Source organism: Myotis davidii, unplaced genomic scaffold, assembly GCF_000327345.1.
Source record: "Myotis davidii unplaced genomic scaffold, ASM32734v1 scaffold1036, whole genome shotgun sequence".
Lineage (NCBI taxonomy): Eukaryota > Metazoa > Chordata > Mammalia > Chiroptera > Vespertilionidae > Myotis > Myotis davidii.
In genome coordinates, this window is record NW_006287260.1 from 1,984,574 (window position 1) to 2,002,138 (window position 17,565).

The following is a 17,565-nucleotide window of genomic DNA, read 5'->3' on the forward strand; positions in this document are numbered from 1 at the left end:
AAATCACCATTTCCAAAATTCAGAGAGCAGGAAACATACTGAAACTACAAGCCCTTCTTCAATCAAGGAGCTACCACTTTAATAGAGTCAATACCACAACACACACTCCCTCCGACAGGCAGGTGTATCTCTTGTTAGTTTGAGGGACAGTTCAGGTCTCAGCACATCCACCTGGTAATCGCCAGGGAATCCCCCTCACTCAGACATGCTCATCGAGATCACCTAACTTCTCTCTTCGTTTCTGCCTTTTTAAATCAGACCTGCTCTTGAACGGGAGAAGTCCCCTGGAGATCACAAACCTACAATGATGTGAAATCTTGAAGATGAGCCCTAAAATACTACTTGAGATGGCGCAGAGGTTAAAATGGCTCATAGGACCTCATACAATATTTAAAATCAGACCACAGCAAAAATTTCAACCATCAATGGCATTTTATTTAGGAAGTTTCTATGTATCACACAGGTATTAACTTCCTTTCTCTCATAATCCCCTTAAAAAATACAGAAAGATTAAAAAACAAACAAACAAAAAGGCCCTTAACATATAAAATCTCGGTTTCTCTAAAGTCTTAGTTTTTTTTAAAAAGGTAGTGGCACTTCTCCTTTTTGAGGAGAATTCAGTCTTTTCTTAGGCTCACTAGATTCCTACTCCTTCCTGGGCAAAAAATGGTCAACGCTTCTGCTTCCTTTTAGTAAATTCATTTCTTGATTATTACACATTAGCATTCCCCACTTGACACCTTCTTAGACACTTGATTGTTGGATGCATTTCTCATTTGGCAAACAGCCAGTGTGGCTTTGCGTGGGATGTCTAAGTGTCAGGAACAGCAGTGTTGATGTTCTGCTTTGGAGGGGGAAATATATATAGCGACGCAGACATTCCCAGGAAGAACAAATGTAGGAGACTGAAAAGGGTGTGCAGAGGGCAGGGGGCTGACAGGCACTGCATGGTTTGAATTCTGTGGCCGTCAGCCACCGAAGACTGCAGTGCAGGCCAGAATATAAATCTTCGCAGAAAGAAGTTTGGCCGGACCCTGAAATGGCAGAGCTGGCCTCATGTTGTCCAAGGGTCCCAGACAGAGGCACACAAGACGCCGTGTGGGTCGTCTGCAGTGAGCAGTGGCCTGTGTGATCATGCATGGGCAGTTCTGGAAATGCCCTGTCAACCGAGGCTCGGGGAGAAGCGACGAGAAGCATCCTATTACTTCCGCCTCTGACTCACCCAAGCTCCCAGGCCTCCTTGGCTCCGTCATTCACAAGGCCAAGATGAAGTTCAGAGGTTGTCATTTAGGTCACCCGGACACCGGTTCGCTGGGCCATTTCAGAAGACCTGGACAGCAGCAAGGCTACCCAGAAGGGTATGCCTTGATGATCTTCACATCGTCCACAGGGCGGTCCTGGGAGTTTGTTTCCACCATTCCTACTCGATTCACCATTCCTATACCCTGGCACACGCGGCCAAATATGGTGTGTTTGCCATCAAGCCACTGGGTGGGAGCTAGGGTCACAAAGAACTGGCTGCCGTTGGTGTCTGGCCCTGCATTGGCCATTGCAAGAATTCCAGCCCCTGGTGGGAAAAGGAAGAGAGGGAAGAGTATGAAAAATCCCCACGGCTCCAACCTGGCGCTGCTATACCATCGCAGAGATGAAAGAAGCCAGATTTTGCTCTGGCCTCTCTCATCAATCCTCCTTCCCTGGGGCAGGCTCTCTGCCCTTGCACAGAGGCCATCAGCTGCACCACCCGAGCCTCTTCGCCTCCTCAGCCTCTGTCAATGATGATCACTAACCACTGGGCTGTGCTGCTCCTCCCCTAAAATTCCAGCAAGGTCTCCTGCTTCTCTGCGGAAGCTTTTGTGTTGCTATAGTGTAAGAGCAGCATTCACCAAGCAGAGTCTAGACACTCAGACCAGCACTCTGAGTCGCTCAGGATGCGGAGAGGCGCCACTCTCTCTAATCCTCCAGGGCTCTCCATGGCGCCGCGGCGGGCAGCTACATGGCACCATGCCACCGTGCCAGGCTTTCACCTTGAATCACAGCCAAAAGAACAAACCTTCAAAATCCACCCTCCCTTCTCACCCAGTCCAGCCAGATTACATACTCACCCGTGAATTTCAAGTCTGGATGAAGTTCATCTTCAAACTGCTTGCCATAGATAGATGCACCACCTCGACCTGCCACATTGGAAGACGAGAAGCCAATCAGCCAGTCTCACATCCCCCCTCTCAGCAAGAACTATGCCCGGGGTCACAGGATTTTTGGAGTAGAGGAAAGGAAAAGGCAGGGAGCAATGAGCCCCAGCCAGTGTGCTGCAGCCACACAGCCCAGCAGAGAACCAAGCACTACCCAGCACGTTCCAATCACTGGTTTCACTCAGGTAAGACATTTCTTTTCAAAATAACACAAAGAGTGTTTTTCTCGCTTATTAAAGTTATACATGTTCGCTGTCAAAAATGTAGAAAACACAGAACACTATCAAAAGAACATTAAAGTGCCCTGTAATCTAACCATCTACAGATAATCACCATTCATAGTTGGATGAATTAAGATATTTGTTAAATTCTTAACATTTTGATGAGTACTTCAGACAGGAACGCTGAAGCCCTAACCCTGTTGCTAATCAATCAGCACTTTCCTGCTGAAAAAAGCTCAGATTTGCCCCTGATTCCCAATGGACCCAGAACCTTCAGCAGCCATTTGTAATGGATCAGAGATGGCACACGAATTGAAAGCTATTTCCCTTAATCTAGATGAAGAAAAATAAGTCAAAGACATCTCGCTTAAGGAGAAACAGGAACGGTGGTCAGGGGCAACCTGGCAGGAAGGAGAGACAGTGTGTTGGAAGGAGACTATGAAGAAACACGGGGTTGGGAATGATTTGCTAGTGACCTCACCACCACCAGGTAGTTACACTGTGTCTGCAGAGCTTGGTGCTGTGTCGGACACCCAGGTTTTGTTGTTAGAACAAAGTGATATGTTCAACCATCTGCCTCCTGAAGTACTTCGGTTTCTCCGAGTTGACCAGCCAAGACAAACCGTGAACACTGGGTTTACCAGCTGACCCTGCTTGCCCGGCAGCCAGAAAACAGCCCGCACCCAGGGAGCGCCCCTCCCTGCAGTCAGCCTGCTGGGAAAGTAGATGTGAAAGCGCCATGCCCACCCCGCAGGCCCCGGTGTTTCCATGGTGAAAATCCTTTGCTTTAGCTTTTAGGATGTTCCACCACAGGGAGCCTGTCAGAGCCCCTGGTTCTTTGCAAAGAGGAACGGGGGGTGGGGTTGGGGGGGGCGTTCCTAACAGACTCAGAGGAAGCCTCCCACCTGGCCCAGGCTACCTACGCTTCTGGACTAAACTATGTAAAAATTCATTCCAAAAATTCTAACCTGCCAGTGTACCTCCAAACAGCTGTAACATAGCCAGCTGTAACACAGCTGTAACATAGCTGTAACATAGTTCTCTCTGACTACGGAGTCCAGGCTCCTGTCTGAGATTTGAGGGGAGGGGTGGTTAGCGGAAATGCTAGGGCTGAAGATGAGAGAGGAGAGGGTGTGGCAGCAAACGGTCCAGCCCACACCCAGGCCTGACAAGCCAGCTGGGGAGAATGCTCAGGAGCCGACTGTCCCCCCACGACTGAGCCTTGGAAGCGTGACCCCCTGCAAATCGGGGCTGCAAGAATGAAACGTCAAGGCCACTGAAACCATCCCATAAATGGCTCCACCAGCAAGAAGGGGATTTCAGGGGTCACAGAAGCAGCCTGGGTGCAAAGTCATCCGAAGGAGATCAAAGAGCACCGAGCCCCTTTTCACTCTCTGGCGTAGTCTGACCAGCGGCAGTGAGTCTGGGCCTCTGCAGCACATTTACTCATAACGTGCTATTTTCACAACCTAAATCCACTCGGGAGGGTTTGTAACAAAATGTCATCAAGACAAATAATTCCAATCAAAACATTCCTTTGGGCATGTGGAACGGGGGAGCCCTGGTTAGGGGGCAGAGCCATGAGAGAGCTCTCTGGTGCAGAGCAGGATGCACAGATGTCACTTACAAAGGATCACTTACAAAGCCAACGATGTGGCTGTCAAAAATGTGCTATGTGCCTGGCCTGGTATAGATACAGCAGAGACAGGCACAGACCTGCTTTCTAAACTCTCTACTCCCCAAGTCCTTTTATTCTTCTGTCTTCTCCTTTAAACATTTATTCAATACTAGAGGCCCAGTGCACAAAATTCATGCCCCAGCGGGGGTGGGAGGGTCCCTCAGCCTGGCCCACACCCTCTCGCAGTCTAGGACCCCTCGGGTGATGTCTGCCTGTGAGCCTAAGCCCACAGGCAGACATCTCTCTCGCAGTCCGGAACTCCTTGCTCCTTACTGCTCGGCTCACTGCTCCTTAGTGCTGCGGTGGAGGGGGGAGAGCCTCCCGCCATCACCACTGCGCTCACCAGCCGTGAGCCAGCTTCTGGCTGAGCGGTGCTCCCCCTGTGGGAGCACACTGACCACCAGGGAGCAGTTCCTGCATTGAGCGTCTGCTCCCTGGTGGTCAGTGTGCATCACAGCAACCATTTGTTCCACTGTTCGGTTGATTTGCATATTTGGCTTTTATTATATAGGCTACTTAGTATTTCATCCATACAAGAAAATGCAAATAACATGACAAACAACTGTACATCTTACCCTTAAGAAACAAAATGTGGCAAATCAGTTAGACCCCATGCATACACACCCTGCTTCCCTCCACCCCCACTCTCCCAGGGAACCACTATTCTGACCAGCAGTTTGTTATTTCCATGCATTTTCTTCTTTACTATGTATATATGCATCCCTTAAAAAATGTGTTGTTCTGCATGTTTTTAGGTTTAGAGAAGTGTATTATAATGCAGTCTTCTGCAATTAGCTTTTTTCTGTTCACCACAGTCACAGTCATGCACACTGTTCTGTGCAGCTCTCTGAAATATTCATTGCACTGTGTGATTACACCGATCTTATCTTTTCTCATGTTGATGGCTCTTTAGGGTCTTCCCAATGTTTTCCTATTTCAAAACACACTGTAATAACCACTCTCTATGGTCCACAGACAAGTGCAGGACCTCTCAGAGACCACAGCTCGCTGGGGATATACATGCAGGGTCACAATCAGACCATTTCACCATTACTCCGTGTGGGAAGCACGCCAGGTCCCCGGACAGTCAAACCAATGGGAGCACAGAGGCCTTGTTATGAGTACACCAGAATGGCCAACGGCCGCTCTGGGCATGAGCCTGATTGGAAAGTCCCAGGACTCGGAGCCTGGGAATCCTAACCAGGCCAAGATACCATGAGTGGGTGCAAGGACATGGTACACTGTGCCCGTCAATAGCCAATAGGATTGATGTAACTACTGGCACAAAGCCTTCTCTGTCTACATGGTATAAAAGTAGGTTACTGACCAGCTAGTCTGCTGGAGTATGGAGAGAGAGCAGCTAAGATGAAGTGTGAGAAGAAGTGTGTTAGAGAGAGAGCAGTAGGGCAGGAGAGACAGGAGAAGCTGCTGAGCCGGAGAGCTCAAGTACCGCTACGATGGGAGGCGGTGAGTCTAGAAGGCAGCGTGCGACTGCTCAGATAATGACTGCGGGGACAGAGACAGATGCTGCTTCTGTGGGAAAGGTATGTGTTCACCAGCCGGTGTCCGGCTGCCTGCCTGTACGGACCTTGCTGTGAGGACTGTTCTTGTCTGATGGCTCTGTGGCCACTGGCTTCTGCAATGAAGACTCATTCTTATACACCCATAGCCTCTCGTGGCGTCTCCATCTGCCCCACCACCAAGAACTGACCTGAGGAACTTGGACTGAGTTCCCAACAGTTAGTACAATGCGCAGGGTTCGAGGAGGAACCAGCCCTGATGTAATTGGATAGGATAATTTATTTATTTATTATTTATGTAAAAAATATTTTTATTGATTTCAGAGAGGAAGGGAGAGGGAGAGATAGAAACATCAATGATGAGAGAGAATCATTGATTGGCTGCCTCCTGCATGTCCTACTACTGAGGATTGAGCCTGCACCCCTGACATGTGCACCTTGACTGGAATTGAACCTGTGACCTCCTCTGGCTTGTGCTCTGACACTCCATTCCCCAAATACCTTGCCAGAAGAGCCCCAATGTGCACCCCCACCCACAGTGCTCTCTCTTCCTCTTACTGCTCCAGGTTCTCTGGCAGCTTTCTAACATTTGCCAGTCTAACAGGCGTCTGATTGCTTGTGGGGTTTTAACCTGCGTTTCCCTGACAGGGGAAATGTGCATAATTTCAGTTTATTGGCCACTTAGCTTTCCTTCTCTGTGAACAGCCACTTTTCTAGTGAGTGGCTTGACATTTTAGAATTTATATGTATATTATATCATTAGGATTAGTATTCTGGATACGAATCCTTTTTCAGCTAATGCTTTGCAAATATCCTCTTCCAGCTGACTTTTTGCACTTTTGTATGCGGTCTTTTGATGCACATAAGTTTTTGCTGTTGAAATTCCTTAATCTTTTTCTTTATGACCTGTGCTTTTTGCTTCTTAAAAAAACATTTATCCTCAAGATTCCCGATGTCTTTTCTTCCTCCTCCTGCTCACTGACTGTGAAAACCTCTTCAGACGAACTGGAGTGGCATTGAAGACACAGGGAATGGCCTCTAACCGTGGTGCTTGCTACCTGTCCCCACGACTGCCATGCCACAGCTGGTGAGACCGAGGTTAATACCCAGCCCCAAAGCAGCCACAGGTAGGCCAGTCAGTGACCCATAAGGGGGCCCACGTGACAGCTCTGTCTGGGGCACTGCACACTGGAAGGTGACAGACCACGCCAATCAAAGCCTTTCTTCTGGGAAGGGAACCTCTCACAGACGCTGCAGGCTGGCTGTCCTCTGAGCACCCCCATCGCCTTCACAGCCGGCCTCAACCTCAGAGACAAGGAAGGCGGGTATCAACCAGATGCCTTTGCAACAAGGGGTGGCCAGGTGACCCAGTTCTGACTTCTAACATAAACAGAAGCTTGCCGAGTAGACTCCTGGGAAAAGGACAGCTTTCCGGATAAAAAGGGACAAACACGCTCCTAGTCTTTCACCCATAGCTCTTTCCCCATCTTCCTTCTCTGAAAGCAGATGTTAGGAGTAGCAGCAACCGTCTTGCAAATATAAGACAAGTTTGAGATCAAAAGTCAAGACACTAAGAACCGTGGAGTGGAAACACATAGCAGGCCTGGGCCCTCACACTCTGCTGGGCAGCTGAACCAATGGCTGCAACTGCTTACTCCACACATTCCCTCACTGAGGAAAACAAAAGCTCTTAGTTTAAGCCATTAGGGCTGAATTTTCTGTGACTTGTAGCCAATGGCATCCCAAGTTGACACAACCACTTTGTTAGTAACAGGAGGAAGGGGGAACTGACAAGTGCAGCTGCTGTTAGGGAAACCCGGGAAATGCCAAACACCAGATCTAACGTGGGAAACCACGCTGCAGTTCTCCCAGAAGCCTTGAATTCTTAAGATGTTCTCTCTTCCTCACTCGCCTTTGGGGTCAAGAGATCCAGATTTCGGTTCCAATTCCACCATTTACTAGCTGGGTAACTTTAAGCAAGATACTTACCCTCTCTAAGCCTCCGTTTCCTTGAATGCAAATAAGAATAGTAGTACTTATGTCTCATATGGTTGTTATGAGAATTAAATAACGCACGGAAGCCATGCAGTTCTACAGACAGTAGTAGTATCTGCCATGATGGGCTCCCTTTAACTGAGAGAACCTGAGCATTTTCTGTGAGAGGCAAAAGAAGTCGTGATTTTGGGTTTATTTCAGTTTGTCTGTCCTCAAACCTCACCATTCCCTCACTGCTCCTTGCTCTTTGTAACTTTCCTTCTTCTTTCACTGAGAAAAAGGCAAAAGGGACCTTTCACACGCTCACACACCCAATTCACTTCCCTTCCTACATCTTACCGTTTCTTCCTACATCTTTCTTCCTCCGTTATTAATGCAGTATGAATAAATTGTTCATCTAACTATCTCACCACCACAAACCATTTACCTGCAATGAACATTGCAGCTACAATTACCCCCTCTCCTGTATCAATTTTTCTTTCTAGTGGATCATTCCATCAGCATAAAAACATGGTATGAATATTTCCCACATTAAAAAGCAAACAAAAGAAAAAACTCCATCTCCTAGTGTCTCCTCATTGTCTTGTATATCATCCACAGAAAAATCTCCTCAAAAAAGCTGTCCTCACTTGGTGTCTCCACTTCCTCTCCTACCTCTTGAATGCTCTCCATTCAGACTTCTGCCTCCACCACTCCAACGAAACTGCTTCTGTCAAGGTCATCAGTGACTGCCACGCCCTTGAACCCAATGGCCAGCCCTCCGGCTCAGCTTGCTTGATCCATAAGCAGGATCTGACAGCTGATGTCACCCTTCGTGAAACCCCACCTCACTGGCGGCTCCTCATCCTTTTCTGCGGGTGCTTTGTCCTCTGCCTGCTCTCCTTTCACAGTGTGAGGCCTGCACCGATGTGTGAAGAACTCCCCTCCCCGCTCTTACTCCCTCACCCCTTTATCTTTCACAGGTGTTACCCCAATAAAGCTCTTCCATGCCTAACTCTGTTTTGGCATCTGCTTCCCACAGGACTAGGACCCACAGAACCACGATCACCTTGGTCCAAACTACAAGTTCCAGCTTTGACAATGAAAGCTTCCAATTGGTCACCTTGCCTCTCCCTTTCCACACCAGTTGCTTCTCCACCTGGAGGCAGAGGGATCCCTTAAAAACAAGTCACAGTGTGGCAGTGGTCTGCTCAAAATCCTCCCGTGACATTTCAACACTTAGGACAAAATCAAAGTCTTCAGCACAACTTACAAGACACCCCATGATCAGGGACTCGGCTAACCTTCCAAGTCACCTCCTGCCACTCTCTCCTCACTCACCGGCTCCAGGTACTGTCCTCTGGGCTGTTTCTTGCCAAGCACAGCCTGGTCTAAGGCTCTGACTACTGTTCCCTCTGAGTGTCCTGCCCCTGGCAGTCTCAGAGCTCACTACTTCCCTGTACTTAGAACTCTGCTCAAATGCACTTTCTCTGACGAGAGGTCTCCCCTCATCACACTCTCCACAACAGCACCTCCCTCACTCTATCCAGTGGTTCTCAACCAGTGGTGACTTTGCCCCCTAGGGAACTGGGTAATATACGGGGACATTTTTAGTTGTCACAGTGAGGGGTTCTCCTGGCATCTAGCAGGTCGAGGTCAGGGATTCAGCTAAACATCCTACAATGCACGGGAGAGCCCCCATCCCCCACAACAAAGACTTATCCAGCTCAAAATGTCAATAGTGCCAAGGTTGCGAATACCTGCTCTACCCCCTTATGCGTTATTTCTTCCATATCATGTCATGACCTGACAGTATAGTATGTGCTTATCTGCTCATTGTCTGTCTCTCACACCACAGTGAGCGCCACACGGCTTTCTTATTCACTATTGTGTCCCCAGCTCTTAGAACGATGCCTGGACCACTGTAGGAGTCTAACAAACATTTGTTAAATGAATTAACAACCAAAATAAATAATAACTAAACTTTTTGCACTCCTATTTGTATCCAGCCTGTGCAAACCATTTGATGAAGATCAGCTCATTTACTACTCACAACAACCTCCTGCGGTGCATACGACCACACTCCCCAGTCATAGATAAGAAGGCTCAGTAAGGTCACATAACCAGTCTGCATTTAATAACTGTTCCTGTGGAGCCAAGACTCAACCCTAAGCCTACCGGGCCACAACCTCCTGTTCACCCCACACCCATGGTCGGCCAACTGCAGCTCGCGAGCCACCTGCGGCTCTTTGGCCCCTTGAGTGTGGCTCTTCCTAAGCCTTAGGAGTACCCTAATTAAGTTAATAACAATGTACCTACCTATCTATTTTAAGTTTAAAAAAATTTGGCTCTCAAAAGAAATTTCAATCGTTGTACTGTTGATATTTGGCTCTGTTGACTAATGAGTTTGCTGACCACTGCCCCACACTAAACTACTCGCCACATCCCATGGCTGGATTACATTTCCTCACATCGTCTTTTGATTCCAGACTTAAGAGTTCCAGATGGTCCCTGAATGGTGCTAGGTCAAATCTGAACTCCCATCTGGAGGGTCTCCGTGAACTGGCCCTCTTACCCCCGATGCTATCTCCTACTCGGCCCCATACTGCTCCTTTACTGTCCCCTCAGCATGCAGCTCAGGGGCCTTAGATATCACACCGTATGCATTTGTTCCGGGTGTGGAGAGGTGGCTGGGTTGTGTCACAGAGCCAGTCCAGCGGGTGAGACGTGACACCTGGGGTGTCGGCTCTCCTTCAAATCCTACATGCTTCTGTTACTGGTGTGTCCACTCTGTACTCCTTCTTCTTCTGGAATCCAAAATGTCCTTCCCTGTCCTCCCAAGAGTTAAAATTCTACATTCCTTCAAGGCCCACCTCAAATATGCTCCCTACCCATTCTAATCTCACTCCACTGTACTTTTTCTCTTATTATTAACTAGAGGCCCAGTGCACAAAAATTTGGGGGCGTCCCTCAACCTGGTCTGTGCCCTCTCACAGTCTGGGACCCCTCGGGGGATGACCACCTGCTGGCTTAGGCCTGCTCCCTGGGGGGATTGGGCCTAAGCTGGCAGTCAGACATTCCTCTGGCAGCCCAGGAGCCCTCGGGGGATGTCCATTTGCCAATGGGGAGCAGGCCAAAGCTGCAGTCGGACATCCTTAGTGCTGCTGAGGAGGCAGGAGAGGCTCCCACCACCACCGCTGTACTGGCAGCTGTGAGCTTGGCTTCTGGCTGAATCGCGCTCCCCTTCTGGGAGCACACTGACCACCAGGGGCAGCTCTTGCATTGAGCGTCTGCTCCCTGGGGTCAGTGTGTGTCATAGTGACCAGTCATTCCCAGTAGTTCTGCTGTTAGGGTCAATTTGCATATTACCCTTTTACTATACAGGATAGAGGCTTGGTGCACAGGTGGGGGCTGGCTGGTTTGCCCTATTTGTCTTCTATAATTGAAACTTTGTTGCCATAAGCAGCGGCCTCAGCTGGCTCAGGGCTGGCAGGAAGCTTGGCTTCCTCCATCGCTGGGGCAACCAAGCCTCCGGCTTGCTCCAGTTCCATGGTTGGGTTAATTTGCATATAGTCGCTCTGACTGGCTGGTGGGCGTGGCTTAGGGCATAGCGAAGGTGCATCTTTGTCTTTTATTAGTGTAGATTATTCCAACCTTAGTTATATAATAATCCACAGCACACTTGCATACATTTGCATATCCTATATATTAAAAGTCTAATATGCTAAGTGTCCGGTCATCCATTCAACCGATCAGAGCGTAATATGCTGATATGCTAAGACCACTCAACCGCTTGCTATGACATGCACTGACCACCAGGGGGCAGACAGTCGACCACTCAACCAGTCGCTGTAACTTGCACTGACCACCAGGGGGCAGACACTCCAACCGGTAGGTTAGCTTGCTGCTGGGGTCCAGCCGATCAGGACTGAGCAAGACAGACCGGACATGCTCTGGAGCCCTTCCCAGCCCCGATTGTGTCCCAGTGGGGTTCCTCAGCCTGGCCTGCACCCTCTTGCAATCCAGAACCTGTCGGGGGATGTCAGAGAGCCGGTTTTGACTCAATCCCACAGGCCAGACCAATGGACCCCACTGGTGCGTGAATTCGTGCACTGGGCATCTAGTTTAAAGTAATTAACCATTCATGGCATAACATTTCCTCTGATTGAATGGCATAGTCACTCTCATTGACTATATTGTTACTTTCTAGATATTTCTCATAATGAATATCTTGTCTTCCTGGACAAAGAGCTCTGCAAGGAAAAGAACAATGCCTTGACTTCTCTCCTGGCCAGGTGCCTCACTCGGTTGGAGTGTCATCAGTACACCAAAAGGTGGTTTGGCTAGATTCTGGTCAGAGCACATGTGATCAATGTTTCTCTCTCTCTCCCTTCTTCTTTCTCTAAAATCAATAAAAACATATCCTCATGTGAGGATTAAAAAAAGGGGGGGGGGAATGAATAAAATTAACAATGAATTTGCTGTCAACATGTTACACTTCAGGTGTTCCTGGAGCAAGTGGAGAGATGAACTCAGAGCGAGGGTGACGCACAACATAATCGGCACATAATTAATCACTGCAATCACAGCAGCCAGCGAGCCCTGTGAGGCTCAGCACAGAGCAGTAGAAGCAAAAGGAAGCACTGGATAGGGTACCATGCCCTACAGGGAGGAGAGGAACAGAAGTTATAGAAACAGGTAAAAGGCATTCAGAGCCCTAGCAGGTGGCTCTTTGGTTGAGCATCATCCCATGCACCGAAAGGTTGCTGGTTCAAGGTCATTGGTTCATTTTCTGATCAGGGCACATGCCCAGATTGCGGGCTTGATCCCTGGTCAGGGTGCATGCGGGAAGCAGCCAGTTGACATTTCTCATAATGATGTTTCTTTTTCTTTCTCTCTCTCTCTCTCTCTCTCTCTCGCTCTCTCTCTCTCTCTCCCCCAGTTGACATTTCTCACAATGATGTTTCTCTCTCTCTCTCTCTTCCACTTCCTTCCCTGGTAAAATAAAATAAACATATAAAAAATCAGGCATTCAGAGGGCTAAGTAAAAAGCTAGCATAAAGTTATTACAATAAAGGAAATTTAAAGAAAGAAAAATGGTTTAAAATGAAGCAGGAAGTCAAAGGGCATTTGAATTGAGAAAACATCTGGAAAAGGTGTATCAGAAAGACGCTGGAAAGAACAGGTTCCGGGTGTGGAGGGGTGGCTTGTGTCACAGCAGATGGAAGAGGTATTTCGACTTGCTGAAGAGTCCACAATGCCAGTGCTGCGCCCCTGAGATGTTTAGTAAACACCTGTTACCTAGTCAGCTAGCAGTTCAAACGAGTGACCCAGGAGGACCAAGCTCTCGTTTGCCTTCAACCACAGACCCGCCAGCAGGCTGAGCTCAATCATCCGTTATACTTGAGGTTGGATGTAATTATTTGGAAATCTTTTGAGCTATTTAATTTCATTAAAGTTACAACATGGAAATGTGACATTATGAAGGACTGAGAACTACAGAAATATATGGAAGCTCTGGCATGAGTAACTCACATCTGAGTCACTTCTAATTCTTTTACCCTAATCATTGACTCTCTCTGTTCACTGCTGACATGAATTAAAATTTTATCTCATAATGTTCTGGCTGGTGTTGCTTAGTGATTAGAGTGTTGGCCTGCACACAGAAGGGTTGAGGGTTCGATTCCTGGTCAAGGGCACATACCTGGGTTACAGGTTCAGCCCCTAGACCCGATTGATGTGTCTCTCTCACATCCATGATTCTCTCTCCCTTTTTCCCCTCCACTCTCTCTAAAATCAATGGGAAAATACCCTTGGGCGAGGATTAACCAAAAATATTTTTTTAATCTCATAACAATGAAAGAGAGAAGACAACAGGAAAGAAGCGCATCAAAGTGTTGGCAGGACACGTTTAAATAAAGAATGTGCCCTTTTCCCTCCAATACCCGAGGAAGCAAACACACAAAAAGTTCAAACTTAAAAGGCAAAAATTTCACCAGCATCAACCAAATAAGAAAAAAGAAACAAACTTACTCCAAAAGAGCTGAAGAGTTAGCAAGGAAAAACTTGTCTGCTTGTACTCCCTAATCAAGAAAGGAGGAGTGTCACCCAGAGAATCCTGCAATTTTGAGAAGCCATGCTAAGAAAGAATAGGTTCCGGGTGTGGAGAGGTGGGTGGGAAAACATAATCCAAGAAGGGCTTCTCCGTGGCTGTCTAAAGCTACCGATGCATCAATAAGAATCCAATAAAACGAGTTCAAAGACAAGATAATAAATTAACAGAAAAGGTTGCAGAACTAAGGAAACAGATTTAGAACCAAATGACACCAATACAAGCACTAATAAATAAATCAGAGCAGGAAAGAACAAAATAGACATGACTAAAAATTGAATAAGCGACAGAATAAAGGTGTGAGATTATTTCAGTGGAGGCAAAAAATATGGAAAAACATCATCTCAGACTCTCAAAAGAAATGTGATGGCAAAGGTGATGAAACAAAGAATTAGTTTCCTGAAATAGAAAATCCAATAAGTATAACAGAAAAAATTCATAAACATAAATCAAAAAAATTTCCCTGAATTGAAGGAAGAAGTAAATATGATCTCAGTATTCTTCAAAGCCGTGTTCAAAATCTGAAGGTGATGGAACAGAATGTCTATTTCCCTCAGAAAAAGATCTGAGGGAATTAGTGCAGCCCAGGAAGAGCACACCGAGTCATGGTCTTTTTCAAGTATAAGGGCAACAGGCAGAAATTCTCAACCATGACCTAGTTAAAAATGTAACAGCCTCCGGCCCTTGCAATGAAAACCGCTCGCCGAGAAATTCTACCTGCTAGCACTTGTGAATAGAAGAGCCTACTGGTGAGCCCCGAACCCTCTGAAATGCAGAACCCAAGTGGGTGTAGAATGGAAAATGCTATAAACTCTGACAAGGAAAAATAAAACAACAAAAACTGGGAGTGAGGGAGGATGGGTCTGAGATCACTGAAAATATATAAGTTGGTCTCTGTTCCCGATTCTTGGCACAGGGCGCCTAAAACCCTTCAAAAGTGGTAAGAGCACTAGGAGCACCTTTAGTTCTAATAATGTGACTCTGGGTGGGCTCCTGATAGGGTCACCAGAAAGACCCCCTCCCCCGCCCCGAGGAACCACCACCACCACCACCACCACCACCACTTCTCCGGAAAGGAGAGAGAGACTGGAAATGGAGCTCATTGGTCATGCCTGTACAGGGTTCGAGGAGCTTCTAGGTGAGCGAACATATCCACACCAGGAAGGTGGCACACTCTGCATACTCCACCTCCACAGGGACAGAAGCTCTGGACTTGGGCCCTCCCAGACCTCACCCTATGCATCTCTTCATCGGGCTGCTCATCTGTATCCTTCACCATTATCCTCCAACAATGGGCAAACATAAGTGTTTCCCCAAGTTCTAGAAGCCACTCTGGCAAAGTAATCAAACTGCAGGAGGGTGTCGTTGGAATCTCCCATCTATAGCCAGTTGGTCTGAAGTAGATACTTGTACCTGGGCTTGTGGTCTAAAGTGTATGTGTGTGTGGGTGTGAGTGTGGGGGTGGGGGTGGGGAGAGAGACAGTCTTGTGGGACTGAGCCCTTAACCTGTGGGATATGACATGGTCTCCAGGTAGATAGTGTCAGAATTAAGTTAAATGGCAGGACACCTGGCTGGTGTCCCAGAGAATTACTTGTCGTGAGGAAAATCACTATATATTTAGCGACACAAGTGTCAGAGTGAAATGTTCTGTGTGAATATGTAAAAGCAAAGGAGAAACAGGAGGGAAGGATTGGGTTTTTTCCCAACACAGGAGGTATGCATATGCAAAACTGAGCTTTTCCTAAACAACAGGGGCGGGTAGAAATTTAAGTATTAATTGCCTCATCTCTCACAGCAGGAAGTCAATTTTTCTGTTAAATGTATACAAAATTAAATACAATACCTTTTGGGCTGAAACCGGTTTGGCTCAGTGGATAGAGCGTCGGCCTGCGGACTGAAAGGTCCCGGGTTCGATTCTGGTCAAGGGCATGTACCTGGGTTGCGGGCACATCTTCAGTAGGAGATGTGCAGGAGGCAGCTGATCGATGTTTCTCTCTCATCGATATTTCTAACTCTCTATCTCTCTCCCTTCCTCTCTGTATAAAAAATCAATAAAATATATTTAAAAATAAATAAACAAATACAATACCTTTTGTGTAAAAAGCAATAGCATGCGGGACATAGCCTAATCTCTAAATTATTCCCATTTATCTAGTTATTCTCCACTCATCCTTTTAACTAGGTATCTGAAAAGAAAGATGTCTAGAATGGCCACCAAAAGTTAACACTGATGATTACTGAGAGGTGAGATATTGGGGAAACAGTTAAATGTGGTTAGGAATCTTTAGGTGGTATACTTCAGAGTAATTTTTGTTCTTTTTTTCTACTTTCCTATACATTCTATATATTTTTAAAAAATATATTGATTTTTAGAAAGAGAGGAAGGAAGAGGGATAGCAAGATAGAAACATCGGCCCTGACCGGTTTGGCTCAGTGGATAGAGCGTTGGCCTGCGGACTGAAAGATCCCAGGTTCAATTCCAGTCAAGGGCATGCACCTTGGTTGCAGGCACATCCCCAGTAGGAGGTGTGCAGGAGGCACCTGATTGATGTTTCTCTCTCATCGATGTTTCTAACTCTCTATCCCTCTCCCTTCCTCTCTGTAAAAAATCAATAAAATATATTTTTTAAAAAAAGATAGAAACATTGATGAGAGAAACATCGATTGGCTGCCTCCTGCACGCTCCCTACTAAGGATCAAGCTCATAACCCAGCCATGTGCCCTGACTGGGAATCAAACCATGGCCGCCTGGTTCAGGGGTTGACATTCAACCAGTGAGCCACACCAGCCAGGCTATTCCATCTCTCTCTCTCTCTCTCTCTCTCTCTCTCTCTCAGAGGCTCTCTCTCTCTCTCTCTCTCTCTCTCTCTCTCCCTCCCTCCCTCCCTCCCTCCCAGGCATGTATCCTAACTGGGAATCGAACCCCAACCTCCTGGATCATAGGTTGGTGCTAATAAATCCCATTTAAATGATGATAACTCTCAAATTCATACCTCAATTCCAGAACTTTCCATGAACTCCCACTCTTATCCTATTACTTATTCAACATCTCTACTTAATGTGTCCAAAACCAAAACCAAATTCTTAATCTTCCCCCTCCAAACACGCTTCTGTCTTAGCCTTCCCCACTTTACTAAATACTAGTAAAAAACTTAGAAGTCATCATCTCTTTCTCTCACACACCCACCCACCCCCTAATCCAACCTTAGTAAATATCATTGGCTCTATTTCCATCAAAGCATAACCTCAATCCAGTCACTTCTCACCACCTTCTCCACTACCAGCCTTGTCCAACCACATATTTCTAGACTGGATGATTACTGCAGCCCTCTAACAGGTTCTCAGCTCTCATTCTTGCCCCTTTATCTGTTCTCCAAACAGCAGCCAGAGCGAGCATTTTAAAGCATACATCAGATCATGTCATTCCTTTGCTCACAACTTTCTAATGGCTCCCATCTTATCCTATCCTATATAATAAAAGGCTAATATGCAAATCAACCGAACCACAGAACCCAGTTGCTATGATGCACACTGACCACCAGGGGGCAGATGCTCAATGCAAGAGCTGCCCCCTGGTGGTCAGTGCGCTCCCAAAGGGGGAGAGCTGATCAGCCAGAAGCCAAGCTCACAGCTGGCGAGTGCAGTGGTGGTGGCGGGAGCCTCTCCTGCCTCCACGGCAACACTAATGGTGGAGATGACATGGTCTCCAGGTAAACAGTCAGAATTAAGTTAAATGGCAGGACACCTGGCTGGTGTCGCAGATAATTACTTATCGTGAGGAAAATTACTATATATTTGGCGACACAAGCCGTCAATCAGACATTCCCCAAGGGCTCCCGGACTCCCAGGCACAGGCCGGGCTGAGCCCCC

General features: G+C 47.2%; 1 protein-coding gene across 2 annotated transcripts in view; it reads right to left on the reverse strand.

The window, feature by feature from the left end:
- Nucleotides 1-413: 413 nt before the first annotated feature.
- PPIL1 (peptidylprolyl isomerase like 1) overlaps nt 414-17,565 on the reverse strand; it is a 21,970-nt gene continuing 4,818 nt past the window's right edge. For both annotated transcript variants that reach the window (XM_006759032.2, XM_006759031.2), the window contains 2 exons: nt 2,103-2,171; nt 414-1,567 (listed from right to left, as the gene is read on the reverse strand). In XM_006759032.2, coding sequence (XP_006759095.1) covers nt 1,347-1,567; nt 2,103-2,171 — 290 coding nt within the window. In that variant the 3' untranslated portion in view covers nt 414-1,346. The remainder of the gene's footprint in view (nt 1,568-2,102; nt 2,172-17,565) is intronic.